Source organism: Volvox carteri (genome assembly GCF_000143455.1).
Source record: "Volvox carteri f. nagariensis unplaced genomic scaffold VOLCAscaffold_107, whole genome shotgun sequence".
Classification (NCBI taxonomy): Eukaryota; Viridiplantae; Chlorophyta; class Chlorophyceae; order Chlamydomonadales; family Volvocaceae; genus Volvox; species Volvox carteri.
Genome location: NW_003307650.1, coordinates 73,842 through 94,359, shown reverse-complemented (window position 1 = coordinate 94,359; position 20,518 = coordinate 73,842). Strand labels below are relative to the sequence as shown.

The 20,518-nt window shown below is 59.4% G+C and overlaps 2 protein-coding genes across 2 annotated transcripts; both read left to right on the top strand.

The window, feature by feature from the left end:
- Positions 1 to 2,268: 2,268 nt before the first annotated feature.
- VOLCADRAFT_100161 (uncharacterized protein) lies at positions 2,269 to 8,202 on the top strand (the record flags this gene model as incomplete). Its single annotated transcript, XM_002958801.1, has 7 exons — positions 2,269 to 2,351; positions 2,398 to 2,512; positions 2,900 to 3,292; positions 3,802 to 4,977; positions 5,625 to 6,002; positions 6,769 to 6,931; positions 6,974 to 8,202. 7 exons carry the CDS (start codon positions 2,269 to 2,271, stop codon positions 8,200 to 8,202), a joined length of 3,537 nt encoding a protein of 1,178 aa, XP_002958847.1.
- Positions 8,203 to 8,723: 521 nt separating this feature from the next.
- Positions 8,724 to 19,264, top strand: VOLCADRAFT_100160 (uncharacterized protein; the record flags this gene model as incomplete). Its single annotated transcript, XM_002958800.1, has 13 exons — positions 8,724 to 9,065; positions 9,658 to 10,481; positions 10,863 to 11,033; positions 11,087 to 11,591; positions 11,760 to 11,939; positions 12,349 to 12,367; positions 12,447 to 12,567; positions 12,682 to 12,804; positions 15,279 to 15,390; positions 15,914 to 15,971; positions 16,739 to 16,889; positions 17,710 to 17,833; positions 19,202 to 19,264. The coding sequence occupies 13 exons, from the start codon at positions 8,724 to 8,726 to the stop codon at positions 19,262 to 19,264; spliced, it is 2,793 nt and encodes a 930-aa protein (XP_002958846.1).
- Positions 19,265 to 20,518: the final 1,254 nt, after the last annotated feature.

The window sequence follows — 20,518 nt, the reverse complement described above, 5'->3', positions numbered from 1 at the left end:
AGCATTTACATCCCACAGCGGATAGCCCCGCCCCTGAGCTCATTTGACATTTCTCCTGTTCTCGCATCCTCTTGTGTTCTTAATTCCCTGGCACGTGCTTACAGAGGCCTATGTGGAATCTGATGCTGATGATGGTGATGGAGGTGGAGGTGGAGGTGGGGGGCCAGCCGAAGGGAGGTTCGCAGGTAGGTAGGGTGCACACTGGGGTGGTCGTGAGACATGGCAAGTGGGGAGAGGGCATAAGCTAGAGGCACAGCAGCAGTGAGTGGAGCACCTCTTCTGCGGAAAGAGCCATTGCTCGTGCGCTGCTCGACTGTTGCCCCTTCTTGCCTCAACCCCAGAACCCCGTGCACCTTATACCTTTCCCTCGCCCTCCCTCGCCTTTTACCACCCCCCTCCGCATGACCCCCTCCCGCTCACCCTGGCCCTCGCCCGGGCCCGGGTAGGCCTCCACTTCCCCGCCTTTCTTCTCCCTGTCTCACTTCTGCTTTTTCTCCTCAACTCCCCAGCCCCTCGCTTAGCTTTCTGCTGTCAGGCATACCCCGGGCATTCCACCGCATTCCTCTGCATCTTTTCCCCTGCGCTCCCTCTTAGTCCCATTCCTTTCCACGCCGCCGCATTGACCCGTCTCCTTTCCCCTCAGTTTCCGCCTCATGCCTGCCTCCTCTCCCCTTCCCGCTTGCTGTTCCCCGGGCTCCTTACATCCCGGTTTCACCTCCAACGTTTCTTCCTTCCCTGCTATCGGCCCCTTTTCCTTCCTCTTGCTACTTGCGGCAATCCCCCGTCCGCTGGCGCCCCCTGGTCCAAGCCCGTCGGCCCTTCCCCAGGTGGCATGTCTGCTAGGTTCCGCTTCTTTATTCGAGCACATTGGGAGGCGGTGGTCGACAGGATTTGACGTTGTGCGCCAGTTCCAGTGTCAACATCACTGCCGATGACACGATCAATATCACTCGCGTCAAACACTCCAACGACATGAATTAATACAAATGCGTCCTGACGATCGCTTACACTCCCGATTTTCTTGAGCAACTGGATACTTTGACGGCTCGTCCCGAGCAAACCAAACTCCAAACAGAGCTTAAGGACCGCTGGAACTGCGCCGCAGTGGCGCCGCCAAGACGGTGATCCTAGGTTCAGGCGTCACGCTGAGCAACAACGGTGTCTATCGTTGGGTCTAGTCGTGACCGCATCGGCAATCGTGGCACGCGTCGGTGGGTCTCGTGAGCGTCCAGTCTGCACCATAAGCTACTAGACAGTCGTTCACAGGTTCCTGAAGTGTTTGTTTCCCTGTGAAGATACTCATGCCTAATAAGTGGAATGCGAACTTCATGTCCTGGTTGAGGTGCAAAGCGAAAAGAGACATGTTGCAATCACAACTGCAATGTATAAATGACGCGAAGCGTTAGCGGGTCGTTTCTTTGGTCACAAGGGGATTGCCCTCTGCGTCTGGCAATTGCCGTTCACGACGCCGTCAAAGACCCTTGCAAACTGCAAGACCAGGTGCCATAATCGTTATTCTTAATATACAATAATGTTAATACCTCCACCTATTCTTACAAGCTTGACAGGTTTGCTGCAGATCGGAGCGAGGAATTATAGTAACGCACCCCGGTTCTTTTCGGGCTACGACCCGCAATCCTCGTAAACTGTCTTTGTGTTGAAGCTATATCGGGCACGGCTCTGCTCAAGGCCAGGAGCAATCCAGCTGAGGATGGAGTGAAAAGCAGTCTTTTCAGTGGAGCTGAGCTGGAGCTGGAGCTTGGCGAGAGCAAAGGATAACGTTTTATCGGTTTGACGTAAGTGCGCGACGGCTTGCGGCGTGTTTGGGTTGCCAAAGAGCAGAGCAAAAGGCAAGGCTTCGGAAGGGTGCGGAGAACCTTGCCTCCTAATATATGCATTGCTTACTTAGTTTACATCCATTGTAATGCCTTTCATGGGGCGCTGGCGCAGTCTTTGGGTTGCGGAGACCTTGCCCACAGGTTTGCTTGCGTCCTGCCGAAGCGCTTGCGCCAAGTGCGGCATGCAGTATTCTGCCTTGAAGTTGATTACATGGTTGCTTGGCCTGGTTAACCGCCGAGCTCTGTCTTAACTGAAAGTCGTGTGCTCTTAGTCCATATGTGCTTCCTCAAAGTCATATTACTTATCACAGGGATTTCCAATATCCATGTGAGCGTCCTTTCGACGGGTTAAAAATATCGCCATTAGGTTATTGCGCCCAGTACCCTACATGTTGTAACTTTTGTGACCTCAAGCGGCTTGACGAACCAAATGAATCTTACGCAGGATGGATGTTGGCAGACCAAAGAAAAAGCGGAGCGAGCTCGAGTTGCTCCTCGGCAACGGGGATGCAGGTGGCCTGTCGTCATTTTCTCCTCGGCTCCCGGCATTGTCCATCAGCAGCCCTGCATTGGCAGACGCAACTGCAGAGAGCGATGAGCAGCTTGCTCGTCGGCTGCACGAGGAGCTTAACGGCACGCGAATGACGCGGCGTGGCAGCAAAGCGGTGACCGAGGTCCGTCATATGGATAATGTCTTCAACCTTGGGATTATGCCACGTGTGTTGCTCTCATGTCCGGGGACGGGTCAAGGTTGGGTTGTGGCGGGCGGTGGCCGGTGCTTACCCGGTGGCCTTCCCCGTATTCCAAGTATTCCAAACCCATCCTACGTGCACATGGCTCTTTTAGAGACCGCCTGGGCTTAGTATCCTGCATTAGGAGGGCAACCACCCCACCCGCATAGTAGCGGTCCGGCTAATCCCTGTTTCCATGGCCGCCCACAGCGCCTCGCTTTTCACCAACGGCGCATCCGGGCTCATCCCCCGTACTTTCTTACGCAAAAGTTCCCTTCTCCACAGCCTTCTATGCGTCCCTCTCCCGCTGCGCGCCACCACTCCTGGCAGGACGGCGGCGTGGCCCTGTCGCCAGCGGCACGTAGCACGGCTTCTCCGCATGGGAAGCCAAAGGCCGTGGAGACGCCTAGGGCGCACAGCGGCGGTCCGGGCCGCGTCTCTCTGCCGTCCCTACCTTCCATCTCCGAGTCTGCGCCGGCTGCAGGCGATGCAGTGGCCAGCACTGCTGCGGAGGCGAGCACAGCGGAGCCAGGCAGTGGAACGACGGGGGCTGCTGCCGGGACTGGGGTCGGCGGCTCAGGCTCAGGACCGGGACCGGGACCGGGGTCAGCCCCGGGCTCTGGCACGGAGGGTGGCGGGGAGGCGGTGAAGCGGAAGCGGAACAGCGTGCCTGCACGGGAGCTGCATCTGCTGTTGCAGCAGGCTTCGTCCGCCGGTGGCAGGGTGGGTGCTTGGCTGGGTTGTCCGGGCAATCAGGGTACGGGGCTCTGGAAGGCTTTCAGGGCTTGGGCCATCGGGGCTTGGGACGGGATGCTGTGGGGCGTGGGCCAGGGCGTCACAGTGCCCCAAGATGATCTGCCGCAATAAGAGCGATTTGGGAGGAACTGGCTGCGGCATGGGAAATGCTGTTGGCGGCTGATGAGGTGCAGTCCTCAGTTCCTAGGGTAACACGCACTAGGTCGTCAGTCGTCCGGCGGTCGTGTTGGTCATTTTGGTGGCTCAAGGCAGCTCTGCGAGCTTGGTGTGGCTTTCCAGGCGTGATCCGCCTGGGGACAAGTAACCAATCGAAAGTCGCGGCCACATCCTGTTCCCCTGGAGCAATGGCCCGTTTTCTGGGGATGAAATCTGGGGATGAAACTCAACATCCGAGCACGGGCCATGAGCATCTATCGATCTAAACCCAGGGGTGTATGAGTTTTCACGGTGCCTCGCTGTTGTACTACCTGTCACAGGCTGCTGATGGTGCGTTCAGTCCTACCCGCAGCGCCCGGGGTGGGTCTATGGCGAACACCCGGGTGGACCCATCGGCGGCAAGCATTGACTCGCAACACGCTCAACAGCAAAACAACTCGCCACATCAGCAAGGCGGCGGCCAGCCGCTGCCCCGTCGCGATGCGGACCGCAGCAACGGCAACGGCCAGCAAAGCCACCAGCCAGCTGGCAGCTCTGTGTCGGCGGCCATTGCGCCGCCGCCGTCGCCGGGCGCGCGGCCGCCGGCCCCCCCGTCGCTATTGCCACCGCCGTCGCTGCTTCCGCCCAAGCTGAAACAGCGCTACCTGGCGGGGTTGAGCAGCATGAACCAGCCACCACCCTCTTCGGTTTCTGCGTCAGGGAGCAACGATGGGAGGAGGACGGAGGGCCATGCGGCGCGCGGCAGCGTGGGCACACCCACTACCGCCACGGCCGTGACCCCCAACTGTGTGCTGGGCGGCGCGGGCAACACCCTGCTTAGCGGTCCGACACGGGAAGGAAGCAGTGTGGTATCACAGTCACCGTCCCAATCGCAGTCCCTGTCGCCGTCGCGGGGGCGCGACCGCTCTGGCTCTGGCGCGACTCACATCCCCCCCCCGGACGCGGCCACCGCTGCCGAAGCAGGCGCGGCAGCTGCCTCGGCGGCGTCCTTGGCTGCTGCAGGCCCACGGGCCCTCGTGACCACGGGCGCCAGTATTGGGGGCTGCAGCTCCACAGACGAGACGGAGAACGACAACGAGAACAGCTATGTTGCGGCTGCAGCTGGCACAGCTGACGGCGATCCGTCGGCCACGTCACCCAAGCCGTTTTCACCAGCACTGGCGCTGCAGCTACCTCCGCCGCTACCGGCCACGGGCGCGGCATTGCAGAAACAGCATAAGGCTGCTCAGGCGGCCGGGCCGCCGCCCGCTATGGGATCCGACCTCGCTGATGAGGACCTGCACTCACAGCCCCAGGGCAGGGCCGGCCAGCGACAAGCGGCGGTTGGCGCTGCAGCTGCACAGCCTTCCGGCCAGGGAAAACAGGCGCCTGCAGCTGCGCAGGGACATTCGCTGTCTGGCCCACTGAAGGTGCCTAAGCTGCCGATGATCCGTGCGGGCCGGGGCTGGTACCGGGGTCGGCTGATGCGGGAGTCGGTGGATGGGCAGCGAGTACTGGTGGATGTGCCCGGGGCGCCCAACCCTAGCATCAACGGCAGTAGCAGCGGCCAGCAGCAGCAGCAGCAGCCCTTTTGGCTCCCAGTCACGAGCGACCGCATCTGGAGGGGCTCATACAAGGGCAAGGACTGGAAGCACTTGGTGCGTGGCGCTAAGGGGGGGGGCGGACAGGGCGCTCAGCGCTCTCTAGAGTGTCTCTAGAGTGAAGGAAAGGAACTGCGCGGGATGGATAAACCATGGGGATTTTTGGGGGGGGTGTTGAGGAAATTGAGGAAACAGGGGATGACAGGGATGAGCGCTCTGGTGCAGTCCTGGCGTAAGGGAATGGGTCCACGCCCTTCCGACGTGCGAGGTGGATTTCCGGGTAGTCGGCTTTGAGGAAAGGTAAAAGTGTGCGGGAAAGTGGAGCGGTGGTGTGGCAATGCCTCCCGGCAAGCGTTAGGATACTAAGTTTCCATCCACAGCTGGCCACGTACTGCGTTTCCCCGGATTTACGACTGGCTGCGGATTTCATTTTAACATCCCCTTTCCCGCCTGGCTGAGGACACCTTGGCTGGGGACCCTTGGGTTCCGAACCTGGCGATGTGTGGCGAGCCTAGCCACACATGCGATTCACCTGGACACCTGGCATTGTTGGGTCTTTGCAGGGAGACGGCGCCTGGGAGCCCAAGCCCACCGCCTTTAAGCGGGGCAAGCTGGGCTCATCCTCCAACGGCCTGCCGCTGCCATTACCGCCGTGGGCGGTGGGGGATTCCGGAGCCGGCGCCGAAGCGGAGGCCCAGCAGCCATCAGCTGCGGCTGCGGGTGGCGCGGACGGGGGCGGTGCTGGGGCCGCCAGCGCGGAAGGGCACCGGTCCAAGCGCGATCGGGGCGACTGGTCGAGCTCTGATGACACCAGTGTAGGTGTATATGAGCAGGAGGTTCCTGCGGTTCCTGAGGTTCCTGACCAGGATTATAGGGTTTCGGGTCGCCCTAGGACGGACCATCACCCCCACCCCCACCCCCACGGGGTAGGAGGGCTTTGGGTGGGTTTTATAGTTCGCACCACAGCTCGCAGTGGGCAAGGGGGAACAGGGGAAGGGGAGAATTAGGGGGGGAGTTTAGTTGGTCCGCTGGCCATAGCTTGTCTTCTGCGTTTTCCGGTTCGCCGCGGCGCAGCATCACAACAGCTCGTGGTGGTGCCGGTGGTGGTGGTGGTGCTGCTGCTGCTGCTGCTGCTGCTGCTGCTGCTGCTGCGGACTGGCAAATGCTGCCTGGTGCCTCGGGTCTCGTCGCCTGATCAGGCAACAAGGTTCCTCGAGTGCCACGATGCAGGAATGCCTTGGAGGAATATCCCTCCAAGAGTCCCCCTGTAGATAAAAAGATAAACTACGCTACAAAACGAAAGTTATCAATTTAAACATTTCTCTCGCAATTAATTGGCCAAAACCGTTATTGCATGAAATACCGTTTTTAAGCTGTTGTTCTGCTGAATGCGTATCTTTCCGATGAAAATGGCAAAGCAGCTGCACCTATAGTATCTGTGATGACACCTAGCGAGAAGACTATCCGCTTCTGTGACATAACAGCAGTTGATTGACGTATACGGGAAAAGAAACCGAGGGGGAGCACCCAAAGGTTGTCATAATCCCTTTGAGAGGGTGTTTCCTTCGGTGAAGCCGTAGCAGTATCTGCAGTACCTGTTTATGGATTATTGAAGCAGGAAGAACAGCATGGGTTATTTAGTAGCCGAAAAAAAGTAAGGAATCCTTCCGTTCGGTTTGTGTCTCCCGGCCACTTGCGACCCCGCAGGACGACGACATGGATCCGTCCGAGGAGCAGCACCAACAACACCAACAACAGCAGCAGCACCACCAACAAGTGGTAGCGGCGACGGAGGATCCAAGCACACGTTCCGGGCAGCGACCTCACAGACGCAGCTTCCCAGCAGTTACCACGGGAATCTCGGGAAGCGGTGCGTCGGCGGCGGCTGCTGCTGCTGCCGCCGCCGCCGCAGCACCGGCAGTGCCTTCGGCGGAGCCGGCTGCGGCGGGAGCTTCAGGGGACGGCAAGAGTGGCGAAATCGAGATGGGTGGCGCCGGGCCTGTGAGTGGGGTCGCGGCAGGGCAGCCTGCCAACGTGGATGTCGCGGGCGAGCAGGCGGAACCGCGTACGGCAGCGGCGGCACCATGGGATTGCGCGGCTGCTACGCTATTCGGCCCAAGCCAAAGGGCGCCGCTACAGGGCGCGGCGGCGCTGCCGGCAGCTGACGCGGCCAGGGCCAGTCCGGAGGGCGCTAGCGCCAGCGCTTCCGTAGACAGCGGTGCCGTCGACGCCGCCGCCGCCGCCGCCACTGCTGCTGCTGCTGCTGCGAAAGCAGTGCATGGGAAAAGCGACGGTAGCGGCAGCAGCGGCGCTGCGCTGGCGGCGGCCGCGGCGGAAGAGGGCAGCGATGCTGGGGGAATAACTTGGGAGCCGGGTGTCGCACACCCACGAAAACACATCCCCAGACGGGCGCGGCGACGGCAGGAGAGAGTACGGACACCGTTCGAGGGTGTGCAGTTCCCACTGTCGTATCATCATCATCATCATTCGCAGTCGAACCCGTACGCGTTTTATCCAGTGTTGAGTGAGGAATCTGGGGGTGACGGGGACGCCTCCGATGCCGAACATGGAGGCGGTGGCCGGCGCGGCAGCGGCGACGGCACGGCTGTGCCGCACCACGGCAGCCGCCGGCGCGCCGCCGCCAGGGCAGCAGCCGTGGCCGCAGCTGCGGCCCGTGCGGAAGCCGAGGCGGAGGAGGAGGAGCAGGAGGAGATCCTGCTGGGCCGGCGGCCGCCGCGGCGGGACCGCTTTCATCCCCATTCGCAGTACAACGGCAACGGCGGCGCCGCTGCCCGCCGCAACTACCACAGCCATCATCATCACCACCGATCTCGGAGCGGCGCCCGGACGGACTACTACCTGTACGGCGATAGCAGCGGCAACCTGGACGACCCGTACAGCTGCGACTTGGGGGCAAATGCACTCTGGCCGTCAGCGCGGCCACGCGCGGGCAGCCGAGGTACCTCCCAGCCGGCGCCTGAGTACGGCTCCGGCGGCAGCTTGGGAGCCTGGGAGTCGGTTCAATGGCAGACACCGGGGGATAACAGGGCGGATGTGGCGCAGGCACCGCCGGCGCCACAGCGGAACCGACGGAAGGGTAAGTCTGAGGGGATTAGCGGGGGCATAGAACACGGGGAATAGAACCTCTGCCAAGATGTATCGACACAGAGAGGCAGAGGCATGGCTGTTTTTTTAACAAGTTGATTAAAGAAATAATAATAATAATAATAATAATAATAATAATAATAATAATAATAATAATATTCTTCGGAGGCAGCATTTTGTTTGCCGAGTGTTATCAGGGTCAGTGTGAAGAAGACCGGTGTTATCTATCAGGGTTTCAGGGCCCTTCCAGCCCTGCCAGCTCTGTGTGTGCCGAGAAGCCTAACCCTGGCCCCCCCCCACAACAGCAACCATTGCCACTCCCTAATCTACGCAAGCACACACACAGGCGCGCTCTCATCTTCCCTCAACTGCACTGTGTGGTATATTATTATGTGAGATCATCATCATCGTGATTGTCGTCGCTATCGTCACCAGCATCACGCGTCTGTTTGTTCCTAGGTAGTGCCAAAGCCCTTACCTGCTTTGGCTTTTCCACTTCATTATTATTATTATTGTTATTGTCATTATCATTGTCATTATCATTAATATTATTTGTTATGATACGGTCTGTTGCCAAAATAGGCAAGCCCATTCGGTCGCGGATGGATGGCGAGGGCGATGTGTGGTGCTGGGGGGAGGACGAATGGGAGCTGGAGGCCGCGGGGGGCGCCTGGGCGCGAATGCCGGAGGTGCTACGTCGCCTGTATTACACGCCGGTTTGTCCCGGGACCGGTGCGGCGGATGGCAGCGGTGGAGGGAAAAGCGCTGGCGGGCAGCAGCAGCAGCGGCAGCAGCAGCAGGGGGGGGCCATGGACACGAGCCGGGGGTTTCCCCACCGCCAGAGCGGCGGCGGGGCGTACTTTGGGGCGCTGTACTCCACCAGCAACAAGCGGAGAAGGGTAAGAGGAGAAATGCGAGGGGGCGAAGGAGCTGTGCGTGTGTGTGTGTGTGTGTGTGTGTGTGTGTGTGCGCGCGCGCTTGCTCGGAATGCATGATTTTGAAGGGCCGGATGGCGTCTCTGCCTAAGAGAAGGCGCTTGGGAGGGTCTGTATGTATGTTTGGTCGCAGCCCTAATGGTCGCCGCCTTCTGAAAAAGATGCTGCTGTGCCCGCGTCGCGGTTGGGTGTATTGGGGTGTGTTGGGTGTATTGGGGTGTGTTGGGTGTATTGGGGTGTGATGGGTGTATTGGGGTGTGATGGGTGTATTGGGGTGTGATGGGTGTATTGGGGTGTGATGGGTGTATTGGGGTGTGATGGGTGTATTGGGGTGTGATGGGTGTATTGGGGTGTGTTGGGTGTATTGGGGTGTGATGGGTGTATTGGGGTGTGATGGATGTATTGGGGTGTGATGGGTGTATTGGGGTGTGATGGGTGTATTGGGGTGTGATGGGTGTATTGGGGAGAGAGCCTTGACAAAGCAACGGGTTTGGGAGTAGTTCAACGCTGTACAGAAAGTCCTCCGCGAATTCTTCGTGTATTGCCTTCCGTACAGGTGTACGACGAAGATCCGACTGTGTCCCCCGACGACTTGGATCTAGAGATGGAGGTCGACGACCACGAGCACGACGCCGACTACCTGCCGCCGTACGGTGCGGGCGGTAGCAGCCGGCGCAGCAGCGGATTCGGCAGCGGCCGCCGCTGGAGTGTGAATGGCGGCGGCTCCGCCGGTACGGTCACCGCAAAGCGTCAGCGCAGCGGCGACGCAACCAACCTCAATTACCTGTACCAACAACACCATAACGGCGCCTTGTATCGGCAGCAGCAATATACGTTTCAGTACAGCGACGCGACTCCAACGACTGCGGTAGCGAAACGGCGAATCCTAGTGAGCTATGGCCCGCCAGGCTGGGGCTCCGGAACCAGCATTGAAATGGCTGGCGGCGGCGGCGCCGCCGCTGTGACGGCGAAGGGGGGCCTCCAGGCCACAGCCGCCGCCCGTTGCGGCGGCGGCGGCGATGGCATTCCCGCGGGCCTGGCGGGGCTCCTTGAGGCGGCACTTGGGCACGACGCCGTCGACTTCGACACGACCGGCAGCGGCGGCGGCGGCGACGGTGGGATCGTACAAGTAGCGGGCGCTGATGGCGATGACGTCACACGGCCGGGCTCCGAGGTGAAGGTGGAAGCAGAGCTGGGCTCGGACGCTGCAGGCGTTTCTGCGGCGGCGGCGGCGATTGGCCGGCTTCTGGGGCAGGGAGGGGACACGACGGCGGCGCCAACTGCTGTACCGTTGCCGCCGCCGGGAGACCCCCATGGGGCCCATGTGGCATTGTCCGACAGCAGTGCCCGCGCCCAGCGGTGCAGACAAGGGCAAGCACGGTAATTGCGACGACCGTGGCGGCGGCCGCCGGAGGAGGAGGAGAGGGCAGAGCCACTGCCGCCGCAGTTATGGCGATTGAGATGGGCGAGCCTGCGGCTTGCGCCGACGGCAGCGCCGTCGCCGCGGCCACCGCGGCTGTGCTGCTACAGCACCGCGCCGGCAGCAGCGGAGGCAGCGGCGCAGGGTTGTTGTCTGGCGGTAGCTGCAGCCCGCCGCCGCCTCCGCCGCCTCCGCCGGGAGTGCGGACAATGGGGCAATTGAGGCCCAACACCCCCACCCGTGCGAAGCGAACTGGGCGTCCGCCTTTTGCCGTACTGGGCACTGGCGCGCCGCTACCCAAGCTCCCCGCGCTGTCATCCACAGCATCCCTTCGTCTGCAGACCGCCGTCGCGGCGAGGCCCGGCGGAGAACCGGCGGCGGCGGCGGCCAACGTCCACGGCACGTCGGCAAGCGGTTGTACCGCGGGTACGGGTACGGCTACGGACCCTCATCGGCCGTCAGTCGTACGATCCCGGGGAGCTGAGGCTCAAGATCACGTTGGCGGGGCGCAGGTGCGTGAGCTAGCCGACGCGAGGCTCGCCACGCGACCTGTCGCAACCTCAAGATGTTTGTCTGGCGGCAGCGGCGACCAGGGGCCTGAAGATGAGGTTCTAAACCCCGGTGGAGCTCGCGACGCTGGCAGCGGCGGCGGCGGCAGCGGCGGCTGGAAGGAGTGGCAGGGCGTTTACGGAGACGTGCATGGCGGCGGCAGCGTTGCGGATTCGGGACCGGGAGCGGGACTGGCGCGGGCTGGTGCCGCCGCCACTGCCCCCGGTTTCAGGGAAATGAACATCGCAGCGGCCTGTCAGGTTATGGCATGTCCCGGGGGCTCCATCTTCACCTCCTTACCTGCCACTGCCGCCGCCGCCGCCGCTGCTGCGATACCTACCGGTCTCGACGGGGCTGCGGCCGCAACCAAGCCGTACAGCACCCCAGCAGGCGCTGGCTCAGGCAGCGGCTGTTGCGTCATGGAGGCCATCGGGGCCTTACTGCACGACAAGCAGCCCGCCATGCAGCAGCTTGCGATGCGCGCACAGTTGGAGCTGGACAGCATCGGCGTAATCGTATCCGTACATCGGCAGCAGCAGCAGCAGCAGCAATGCTGCAGCGCTGGACAGCATCAAGACGTGCAGTTGCTGCAGCAGCAGCAGCAGTCCCCGCTGCACCATTTCCTCCTTTCGGAGCATCAGCTGCTGCATCATTGCCCCAACCATCAAAACTATCAACAACATCAGCAGTATCAGCGCCTGCTGTCAGGTCGCGGAGGCGGCAATAGCGCTGTGCGGTCGGGCTCCTTAACGGCGGTGGAGTCGTCGTCGCCGCCGCCGTCATGCGATTCGGTGATCTCCAACTTACCCACCGTGGATGTGGTGGTCAGTCTCTTCAGCGCCAGGACCTCCTTTGGGAGCGCTCAACAGGTGTGTGTGATTGGGGGGTTGAGGGGGGGCGGGCTGCGCCTGGCCCTAAAAAATGTATGTATGTCTGGTGGTTTGCCGGACCTATTTTCCCCATTTTTCCTTTCCATCTTTCCCGACGTCGCTGGGTGCGACCCTCTCTTTTCTCCCCCCTCCCCCCCCCCGGGGTGCTTTCCGGAACCTCCAAGCCGCTGTCCGCGTGCGCTGTGCGATATGCCGTGTGCAATCCATGAGCAATCCGTGAGCAATGCTGCGTGTACATGTGTATGTGTATTCTTCATTCCTAACTCTGATCGGTCCTTTGTAAAACACCCACCCACCCACCCACCCACCCTCCTTCCCTTCCCCCTTCTCTCCTTCCCTCCCTCCATTCCCCCATTCCGTGCCTCGTGGTTTATACCTCACGCCGCAGGCCCTGGCGGACCTCGTGGGTGGGGCCTCAGCACTGCCACTCTTCCGGTAGCCACCACCACCACCACCACCACCACCACCACCACCGGCCACCAACAGCCCCCGTGCGGCCCCAGTGTCGTCGCATCCACGCAGCCCAGGTGCTGCATGACGGGGCGGGCGGTTTAGCGCAGTCGGGAAATCTGCGGTGTGAAGCCGGTGAAGGGGTGCACGCACGCAGGTGAAATGAGAAGCCCATGTCGCCCTTGTGCACTTTACTTTGGTCGGTCGGTCGGTCGGTCTGCCTGCCTGCATGCCTGTCCGTCTGTTTGTATGTATGCTGCTGTGGCGGCAGCTGCCCAGCGGCAGCGGCGATGTCCACGCGGGGGGGGGAAGGAAAACGCACATTCAACCCCCGGAGTCACGGCACTGCCGTGTCAGCGGCTGCGAAGCGCGATTGTAATTGTAGCGCCTGGTGGTGAGGAGGGGTGGGCGGGTGCTGCAAGGACAGCCGCCACTGCGATTACTGCGGACTGGGGTGTTTCGCCATCGGATTGCGCCGCCGCCACCATGTTGATGATGCCTCTTAAGTGCGGCGAGCCAGATAGCTGTCGACGCCGGGGACTGGCGGGGCGGCCAGTGGGTCAGCCGCTCAGTTCAGACGCCTAGACGCCGCCTCGCGGCCTAACGTGAACGTCGGAATGCAACCACCCCCCTGAGCTCGGCTCAACAGCCTTGCGAACTTGTTGTGTCTGTCAGGTTGGTCGGTTGGTTGGAATTCCATTCAATTACAACTCGCAACGGCGCAGAGACGCATTTCGTTGGTGGGGCGTTCCTGTTGGACGGGTTGGTATCGTAACGGTAAGGCTGTTGTCAGTTGGAGTTGACAGTTGGACCGTATTGATGTGTGTTTGCCACATGGGCGCCGCAGTGGTTGGTGCGATGCGGCGTCGTCGGCCGGACGGGACTTGACGGGACGGGACGGCAGCGAAGCTGTGTATGTATGTATGTATGTATGTATGTCGTGGGGCTGTCAGAGGTTCCGGTGCAGGTGGTGTTCCGGTTTGGCGGTTCCGCGCCGGTTCTGGTTCTTCTTCGATGCTGCGCTGCTTTGTGGCCCCCTCTGTATGTACGTCCGCACGTGTTCGCCGAGCTAGCTGCAGGTAACGGTAATGGTCAACTACGTACCACGCTGCGGGGGCGTGCAGCTGCCGTAGAAGCTCACGCGACATCCATCCATCCATCCATCCCTTCATCTGTGCATACATACATACATACATCCCTTCACCCGTCATCATCTGTGCATACATACATACATAGATACATAACATCCCTTCATCCGTCGTCATCTATGCACATACATCCGACCATCCAAACAACCATATTTGCAAAGGGTGGTGGTGTGCAGGATGGCTTTCATGCATATGAGCTGTCTGACTGTTATGCTGCTCCGCTCCCGGGGCAGGTGGCGCTGAGTCCCGGCTGGCGGACGGGGGCTCCCTGCCGTCGCGACCCGTTCGAGGGGGTCGGGGTTTGGGGGTTGGACATGGGATGGGGTTCTGTATCTGCAAAGGGCGCATGTTGATGCACACGTATGTACCTTTTTCGAGGACCTGGGGGAGTCTTGACGGGTTTCCTGAAAACTCTGTGCTGAGTATCGCTGCTGCTGGTGATGGTGGTGGTGGTGGTGATGTGCTGCTGCTGCTGCTGCTGCTGCTGCTGCTGGTGTTTCGGCTGTAACGCCCAGTCACTTGCCAAAAAGTGGCGCTTTGTGCAGCAGTTGCTTGTTGGAGGTCAGACATTATATGGAATACTGCAGGCGCGGTTTTGCCTCTTAACAGAGGCAACACGATGCAGTCGTTTGCCCTAGTGGCCCTAGGGGGGGGGACGGTCCTCGACGTGCGCGCGGCCCTCGCGGCGTACCACCACCACCACCACCACCACCACTAGTACTGCTGCTGCTGCTGCTGCTGCTGCTGCTGCTGCTTCTACTTCTACTTCTACCAGCCTTTTGGTGCACCACTACTATTCGCACGGAGAGCCATATCCACGAGAGAGAGAGAGAGAGGGGGAGGGGGATGGGGAGAAAGAGCTCACAAGTGCGCGTACACACACACACACACACGCGCGCTTTCTTTTCCCCCTCGTTCTTTTTTCTTAAGCTGCATTGCGCAACGTACTCCAACGAAACGACTCCGGGCGTGATAGATACACGGCAGAGTGCCGTCGCCTGCCTGTCTGGGGGGGGCACCCGGTTCACCCCCGGTTGTTTCACCGACACGATCGCGTCACATGTCACTAGCTCTTGTGACGCGTATATTGGTGATTGTGGCTGTGGGTGCTGCTGGTGGCCCTGGCGCACTTGTGGCGTGTCACACTGGCTGCGAGGCCTTTGCACTGCTGGGTGCTCCCCCGTGTGTGTGTATCGATATCGATTCCCTTGCTACCGGCCTTGTCATTCTAATCGGGTTGTGAGATTACGGCCCTGTACTGCATTGTACGGCATTGTGGAAATGGCAGAAAGCTCTTAACTTGTGTTGTGGCTGCAAGAGGCCTCTTTAGGTGTAGGGCCTGAGGAGCTCGGTCGGGCCGGGGCGGTGTGGCTTGTTGTATGCTCTTGAGGGCTTGCATGCGGCAGGGGGGTGGGGGTGAAGTTACTCACTCACGTGCTTTATACGTGTGTGTATGTATATATGTACGTGTATGTGTGTGTATGTGTCTCTCTGCATCTCAAAAACATATTGTGTTATCAAAGTCCAACTTTAAAAGTGTACATCTGCATTCCTGGTGTACAACCGTGTGTGTGTATGTATGTGTGTTGAGGGGGGGAGAGGATATATGTGTATGTGAGCATCCATCCATCGTTTGCGCCGCTCTTCTTCAGCACACCGGTACTGGAGATCACCACACCTCATCACACCCCACCACACCCCGTCAAACCCCACTTGTCAGCCGCCACATGCTCCTGACGCCCTCCCCCCCACTTGCACTCGCGTTTCGCGGGTTGTACGGCAAGCCGGCCGCGGCTTTGGTGAAAAAAATCGACTTTGGTGGAATTTCTAGGGTGAGGGGGGAAGTTATCACTCCGTCCGCGTCGTCCGGAATTAGATCCGTCTCTCACACACACACACACATACACACACACACGACTCGAGGGCAGGAGGCGGTTGCACAAAGGGGGTTGGTGGAGGGAGGGAAAGGGGCCCGTTGGTGGAGAGGAGCCGAGGACTGTGTTACAGGACTGGGGGGGAGAGGTGAGGTACTGTCTGTGCCTGCCTGAGGTACCTGAGGTGCCGCCTGAAGAAGCAGCTGGGGGTTGCGTTGTTCCGGTCTCATGTGACCCTGTGCGTGTGTGATTTCATGGACTAAAAGAGCCGAGGGACTATTCGATCACACACTCCTACGTAATGGACGTAAAGAGTGTGGTGGCGGTCGGGGGCCCGCGGGGGGGCGGTCGGGCTGGCTCTAACTGGAGAATGGTGGCATGAACTGAAGAAACCGTGTATACCATGCATATGTCATCTGGCATCTTCTGGCATATGTTGTCATCTGCTGTCATGTCATGTCATGTCGTGCCAACTTTACAGCGCCACATCAAACGGGATTGTTTTTACGGGGCGGTGACGGCGCGCCGCGTGGTGCGAGGTGCGAGGTGTGACGTGACGTGGCGTGACGTGGTTTTTTGGCGATTTGGTGCGGTGAAACCCTATCTGGATCTCTTTCAGGCCTTGGGGGCCTTGTGCCCCCGCCCCCCCCCAAGCGGGTGTGTGGTCCTGAGGCCACGTACGGTAGCCCGGGACGGTGGGCGATGAGAAGCACTGGAAGCACTGGCGCAGAGCGGTGAGAGGGTGGTCACAGCGTGACGACACCCGCGGCTGTGGTATGAGACTGCGGCTTGGGCCCGGGCGCCCTTCTCCTCCGGCTGCGGACTTGTGTGAGGGCGCTCCTCACGCGTCCTTCCTTCCGCACTCGGGGAGGCGACCCGACCCGACCCGACCTGACCTGGAGGTGGTCATTTTGTCCGTGGGTGCTGTTTCTTCCCCCCTCTCCGGCCGGGTGGTGAGAAGTGTGACAAATACTGACCAGTGTCCCGAGCTCCTGCCTCCGCTCCAGCGCTGTGCTGTTGTTGCTGCTGCTGCTGCTGCTACTGCCGCGTTTGTTGCGGTGGCTGTTGTTGGCCCAGTGCTCCGCGGCTTTTAAAGCCACCACCTTCGTTCCAAATTCTCAGTGGTTCCCAGGGACTAGCTTTCCCCCTCAAGGGACGTATGTATGTATGTATGTATGTATGTATGTATGTTGCATTTCGAGGTGCGCGAAGATGTCTCAAACCTCGAAAGGAGCGTTCCAGTTGCAAATACTGGGGGATATCGCTTTCCCCAAGACCCGGCCCCCACTCCCCTAACACCTAACAGTCCCGGGAAAGGGAGATTCCCTCCTGCTGGATGTCCTCTTGTGTTTGTTGGAGGCACACGTGTTGGGGTGCTGGTTGATGGCGTGCGAACGGGGGTTGTACGGTATGTGTGGGGACTGCTCGGAGCCGGAGCCAAGAAGAGGGGGGGGGAGGTGCGCATGGGGGAGAGGTTGGAATGGTCGCACTCTTAGGGCCGTCGTTGTGTTGCACAGCGCCCAAGAGGAGGGGGGGGAAGAGGAGGAGTAGGAGGAGGATCAGCTGCTGCTGCAGCGGCCGACGCTGATGGCCGAGAAGGAGATCGAGTCCGTCTCTTTTCCTGCTCTCGTTCTCATTTTTTTGCTATAGCGGCGAGAGGTCCATTCACCGGAACGGGCTGCTACATATCGGCATGTCGGACGTCTGTGTGTGTGTATATATAAAATGCATGTGCGTGCGTACGGACGTACGTACATGCTTATGTACGGCATACATACGGATGTACGTAAGACGGAGTATATGTACCGGTTGCGCATATCCCATAGCAGGTGTGGACCCTGACGGCGCTGAAAGCGTTTTTACCCTCTGAAACATAGTAGTATGGGTGGGAGGGAGGGTGGGATGCCGATGAACGAAGATGTGGCAGGGGAAGGGGAAGGGGAAGGGAAATTGAAGAACCAAACCTTCGACAGGGCTGACAGGCCTCTTTAAAGTACTCTCAGTAACGATATCTGCTCCGAAGTCCGAAGGCATTGTGAAACGAAAAAGCATTCGCCGCCGGGGATGGGGCCCCGAGGAGGCGGGAGGGCGGGGGCGGACAGCGGGGGGGGGACGCGGGCTGGAGATTGGACGGGCACGCGCCGGTATAGGCACACTTTGTTGGCCTGTGTGGCTTTTCGACGTCCTTATCAGGGCCCTATGTACGCCTCCTCCAGAGGAGGGCTCAGGCTTTTAAGAACTTCCTGCTGGCCGTAATGCCCCCCCTTGTTACCGCAGTGCGTTTTTCTCGGCTGGAGGGGTATGTATTGGATATTTGCTTAGGGTTTGCACCTGCATTATGATTCATTTCGGCGCCGCCGTACTGTGGGAGGCCCGATTGTCACACCGGCACGGCACAGCGGTACGGATGCCGTACAGTCGCGATGTATACCGTTGGTAGTTGCGTCGTACGGTACGGGCGCTTCGTTTCTTGCGCTAGTGGTTGCTTATACACTGGATGTGTATCACATAAGGGGTTTGTGACACAGGCAAATGCCTTGATGCTGAAATCCGGCCCGGGGGGGGGGGGAAAGGGAGAAAGCTAGGGATTCTTAGGCGGTGGGATGCAGCAGTACATGCTGTACGAAGTACGATAGCGCCCTGTACGATAGCGCCTGGTTCCTTTTTGTGGGTTTCTTGAGGAAGTGCATAATGCTGAGTAGGTGGCTGTGGTAGGGATCAACCTGCTGATGGATAGTAGGATGTTTTATGGGTATGGTGCAAAAGCACCGTCTACGATACGCCGGGAGATGCTGGCGATGGAGAGCATGTTGTAGGTGGCATGTGGGAAGCGCGCGGAGGTGGGGTCCCTTGGCCCCCCACGCGGCCCACAGCCCGCCAGCCAGCCTCCCTCCCTCGCCAACCTGCCCTGAAACGAACTTAAAACGCACATACCTTTGAAAATGTATGTGCGCCACATTGCTATGTGCCGCTTCTTGCCGGCTTGCGGGCGCTTGTGCGCTTTTGCTTCTTTTATGTCGCGTGTCTGTAAATGTTTAATAATATGTTGGCATTGGCGACGGTAAGAAACGTTCTGCAAGGCAGCGAGCTCTTAAAAAGGCAACAAGGCCTTAAGAGCCTTTACTTAAGTTGTATTGAAAAGTCCGGCTGGGATTTTCTGTGTGTGTGTGCTTCAGAGCCTTCTTTGTTGCTTTTGTCTTGGTCGCCCACGTCTGCGGAGGAACCGGACCCCGATTGGTTTTGGTTGGTTGGGGCCCCTTGAAGACTTGAAGAGACCTTGGTATGGTCTGTGTTCGCCTGAAGTGTCACCGTGTATCGCGTGCCAAATAGAGTACGTGAGCACATGGGGTTTGGGGTTTATGTCGGAGATCCCCTGAGACTTTTAAACACAGGGGGAGACTTGATGGCGTCCACCGCATGGCATATTGGCACGCAGCTGGGACGACTTTTTAAAAGTTTAATAAATCGAAAATGTATAATATGTGTGGTGTGTGTGTGTGTGTGTGGTGTGTGGGGGCGTGTGGGGTTGGGTGTGTGCCCCGGGACACCCACAGAGCGCAGGCAGGCACTAAACAAGTTGAAGCACTCCACCAGCAGCTGATAAAGCGCGGCGTGTGGCATCAGGTGGCTTCGTCTGCCAACCTCCCTGCCGAAGTCTCAGTCTCAGCTGGGTGAGGCGGTGTGAAGCAGCTCGCCAGGGTCTAGCTAAGCCCACACCAGTCGGCGGCAGCCAATCATTAAACTACTTTTCTCCCGTCTGGCTGTGCAGGTCAGGGTGTCTAATTCTGTGTTGTGGTTCAGCGAGGCAGCCGTTGCAGCATATATCGCATGACCGCGATAAACCAGCCACAAATAGTAATGTCCCCGCTCTTCAAGGCAAGGCCCCTCCGCGGCTTTTACGGACACCCCCGCACTTGTGCGGAACTTGTAACTCGTAACTCCACAAGGCAAGTGGACCCAAAACAGCTCAAATTTGAGTACGAGCAGTGATTACCGGCGGATCTCCTGATCCCGAGGACAGCATTTACAGTACAGTACGACACAATACCGATTAAAGGAAAGCGAGGTAGGAGGGAAGCGAGAAAAAAGACCTTCCCTGTACCTGTCAACCCTGTTGCAGCAGCATCCATACGCCCCCCGCATGTAGCACAGCTTTCATGTACAGAATGAGTGTGTGTGTGTGTGTTATACATGGTTGGGGGTGCGTGACCCCATACCTGTAAAACTACCCATACGAGCCGAAGGCCCAACTTTCATGTTACACGTTGGTCTGTAAAGCTGGAGGGTTGCCAAACTACGTTACACTACATTACGCGGTTTACGAGGATGGATTACGGTAGTCGTAGTGGCGATCAAGTCGCTTGATTGACGGATGGCTTGCGGGAGGGCTGCTCGGGAGGGGAGGGCTACTGTCTGAAGTCGGAATGGAAGCAGACGCACACGCACACGCACACGCACACTCTTGAGGTTCAGACCTATAATTTTCACCTTCCGGTGCCATCGGTGCGCGGATGAGAGGCAACTACCTTCACTTCGGACGGTCCTTCAAGGTCAGGAGACACACCCCCATTCCAGACGGCCGTCCTGGAAAGCAACACCGCGTCACAACATCCGAGCCCCCAATCTGTGTGGTTCCCCTCCTGGCAGGTCGGCAGGTGACCATTTGCGCACCCTGGGCATGAAAATAATTTAAACAAATACAAACTTGCGCAGAATGAACGAGCGGGCTTGAAAAAGCGCCTCAAGGTGGTCAACGGGGATTAGCCGTTCCGTACTCGATTCCGTTCTCCCGACCAGTCCGGCATTTTTTGTTTTTCGTCCGGCACCCCTACAAGTCCTTAACTATGGCCCTCGCAGTGGCCGCATACCCCGCAGCGCTCGGCCCCTCTCCTCGCCCCCATGCTGCAGCCACCCCCAGTAGCAAGAAGCGTATGAAGGTAGCGCGACTTTTGCTTGTAGAGATGAAGACTCACCTGGCATGCGAGGTCCTCCAGCTCGAACGTGGCCGCATGATTGTGGCCTTGCCTTCGGCTGGACCCGATATCTTCATAATTTATTTACCCAAGTTTCAAGTTACAAGTTCCGC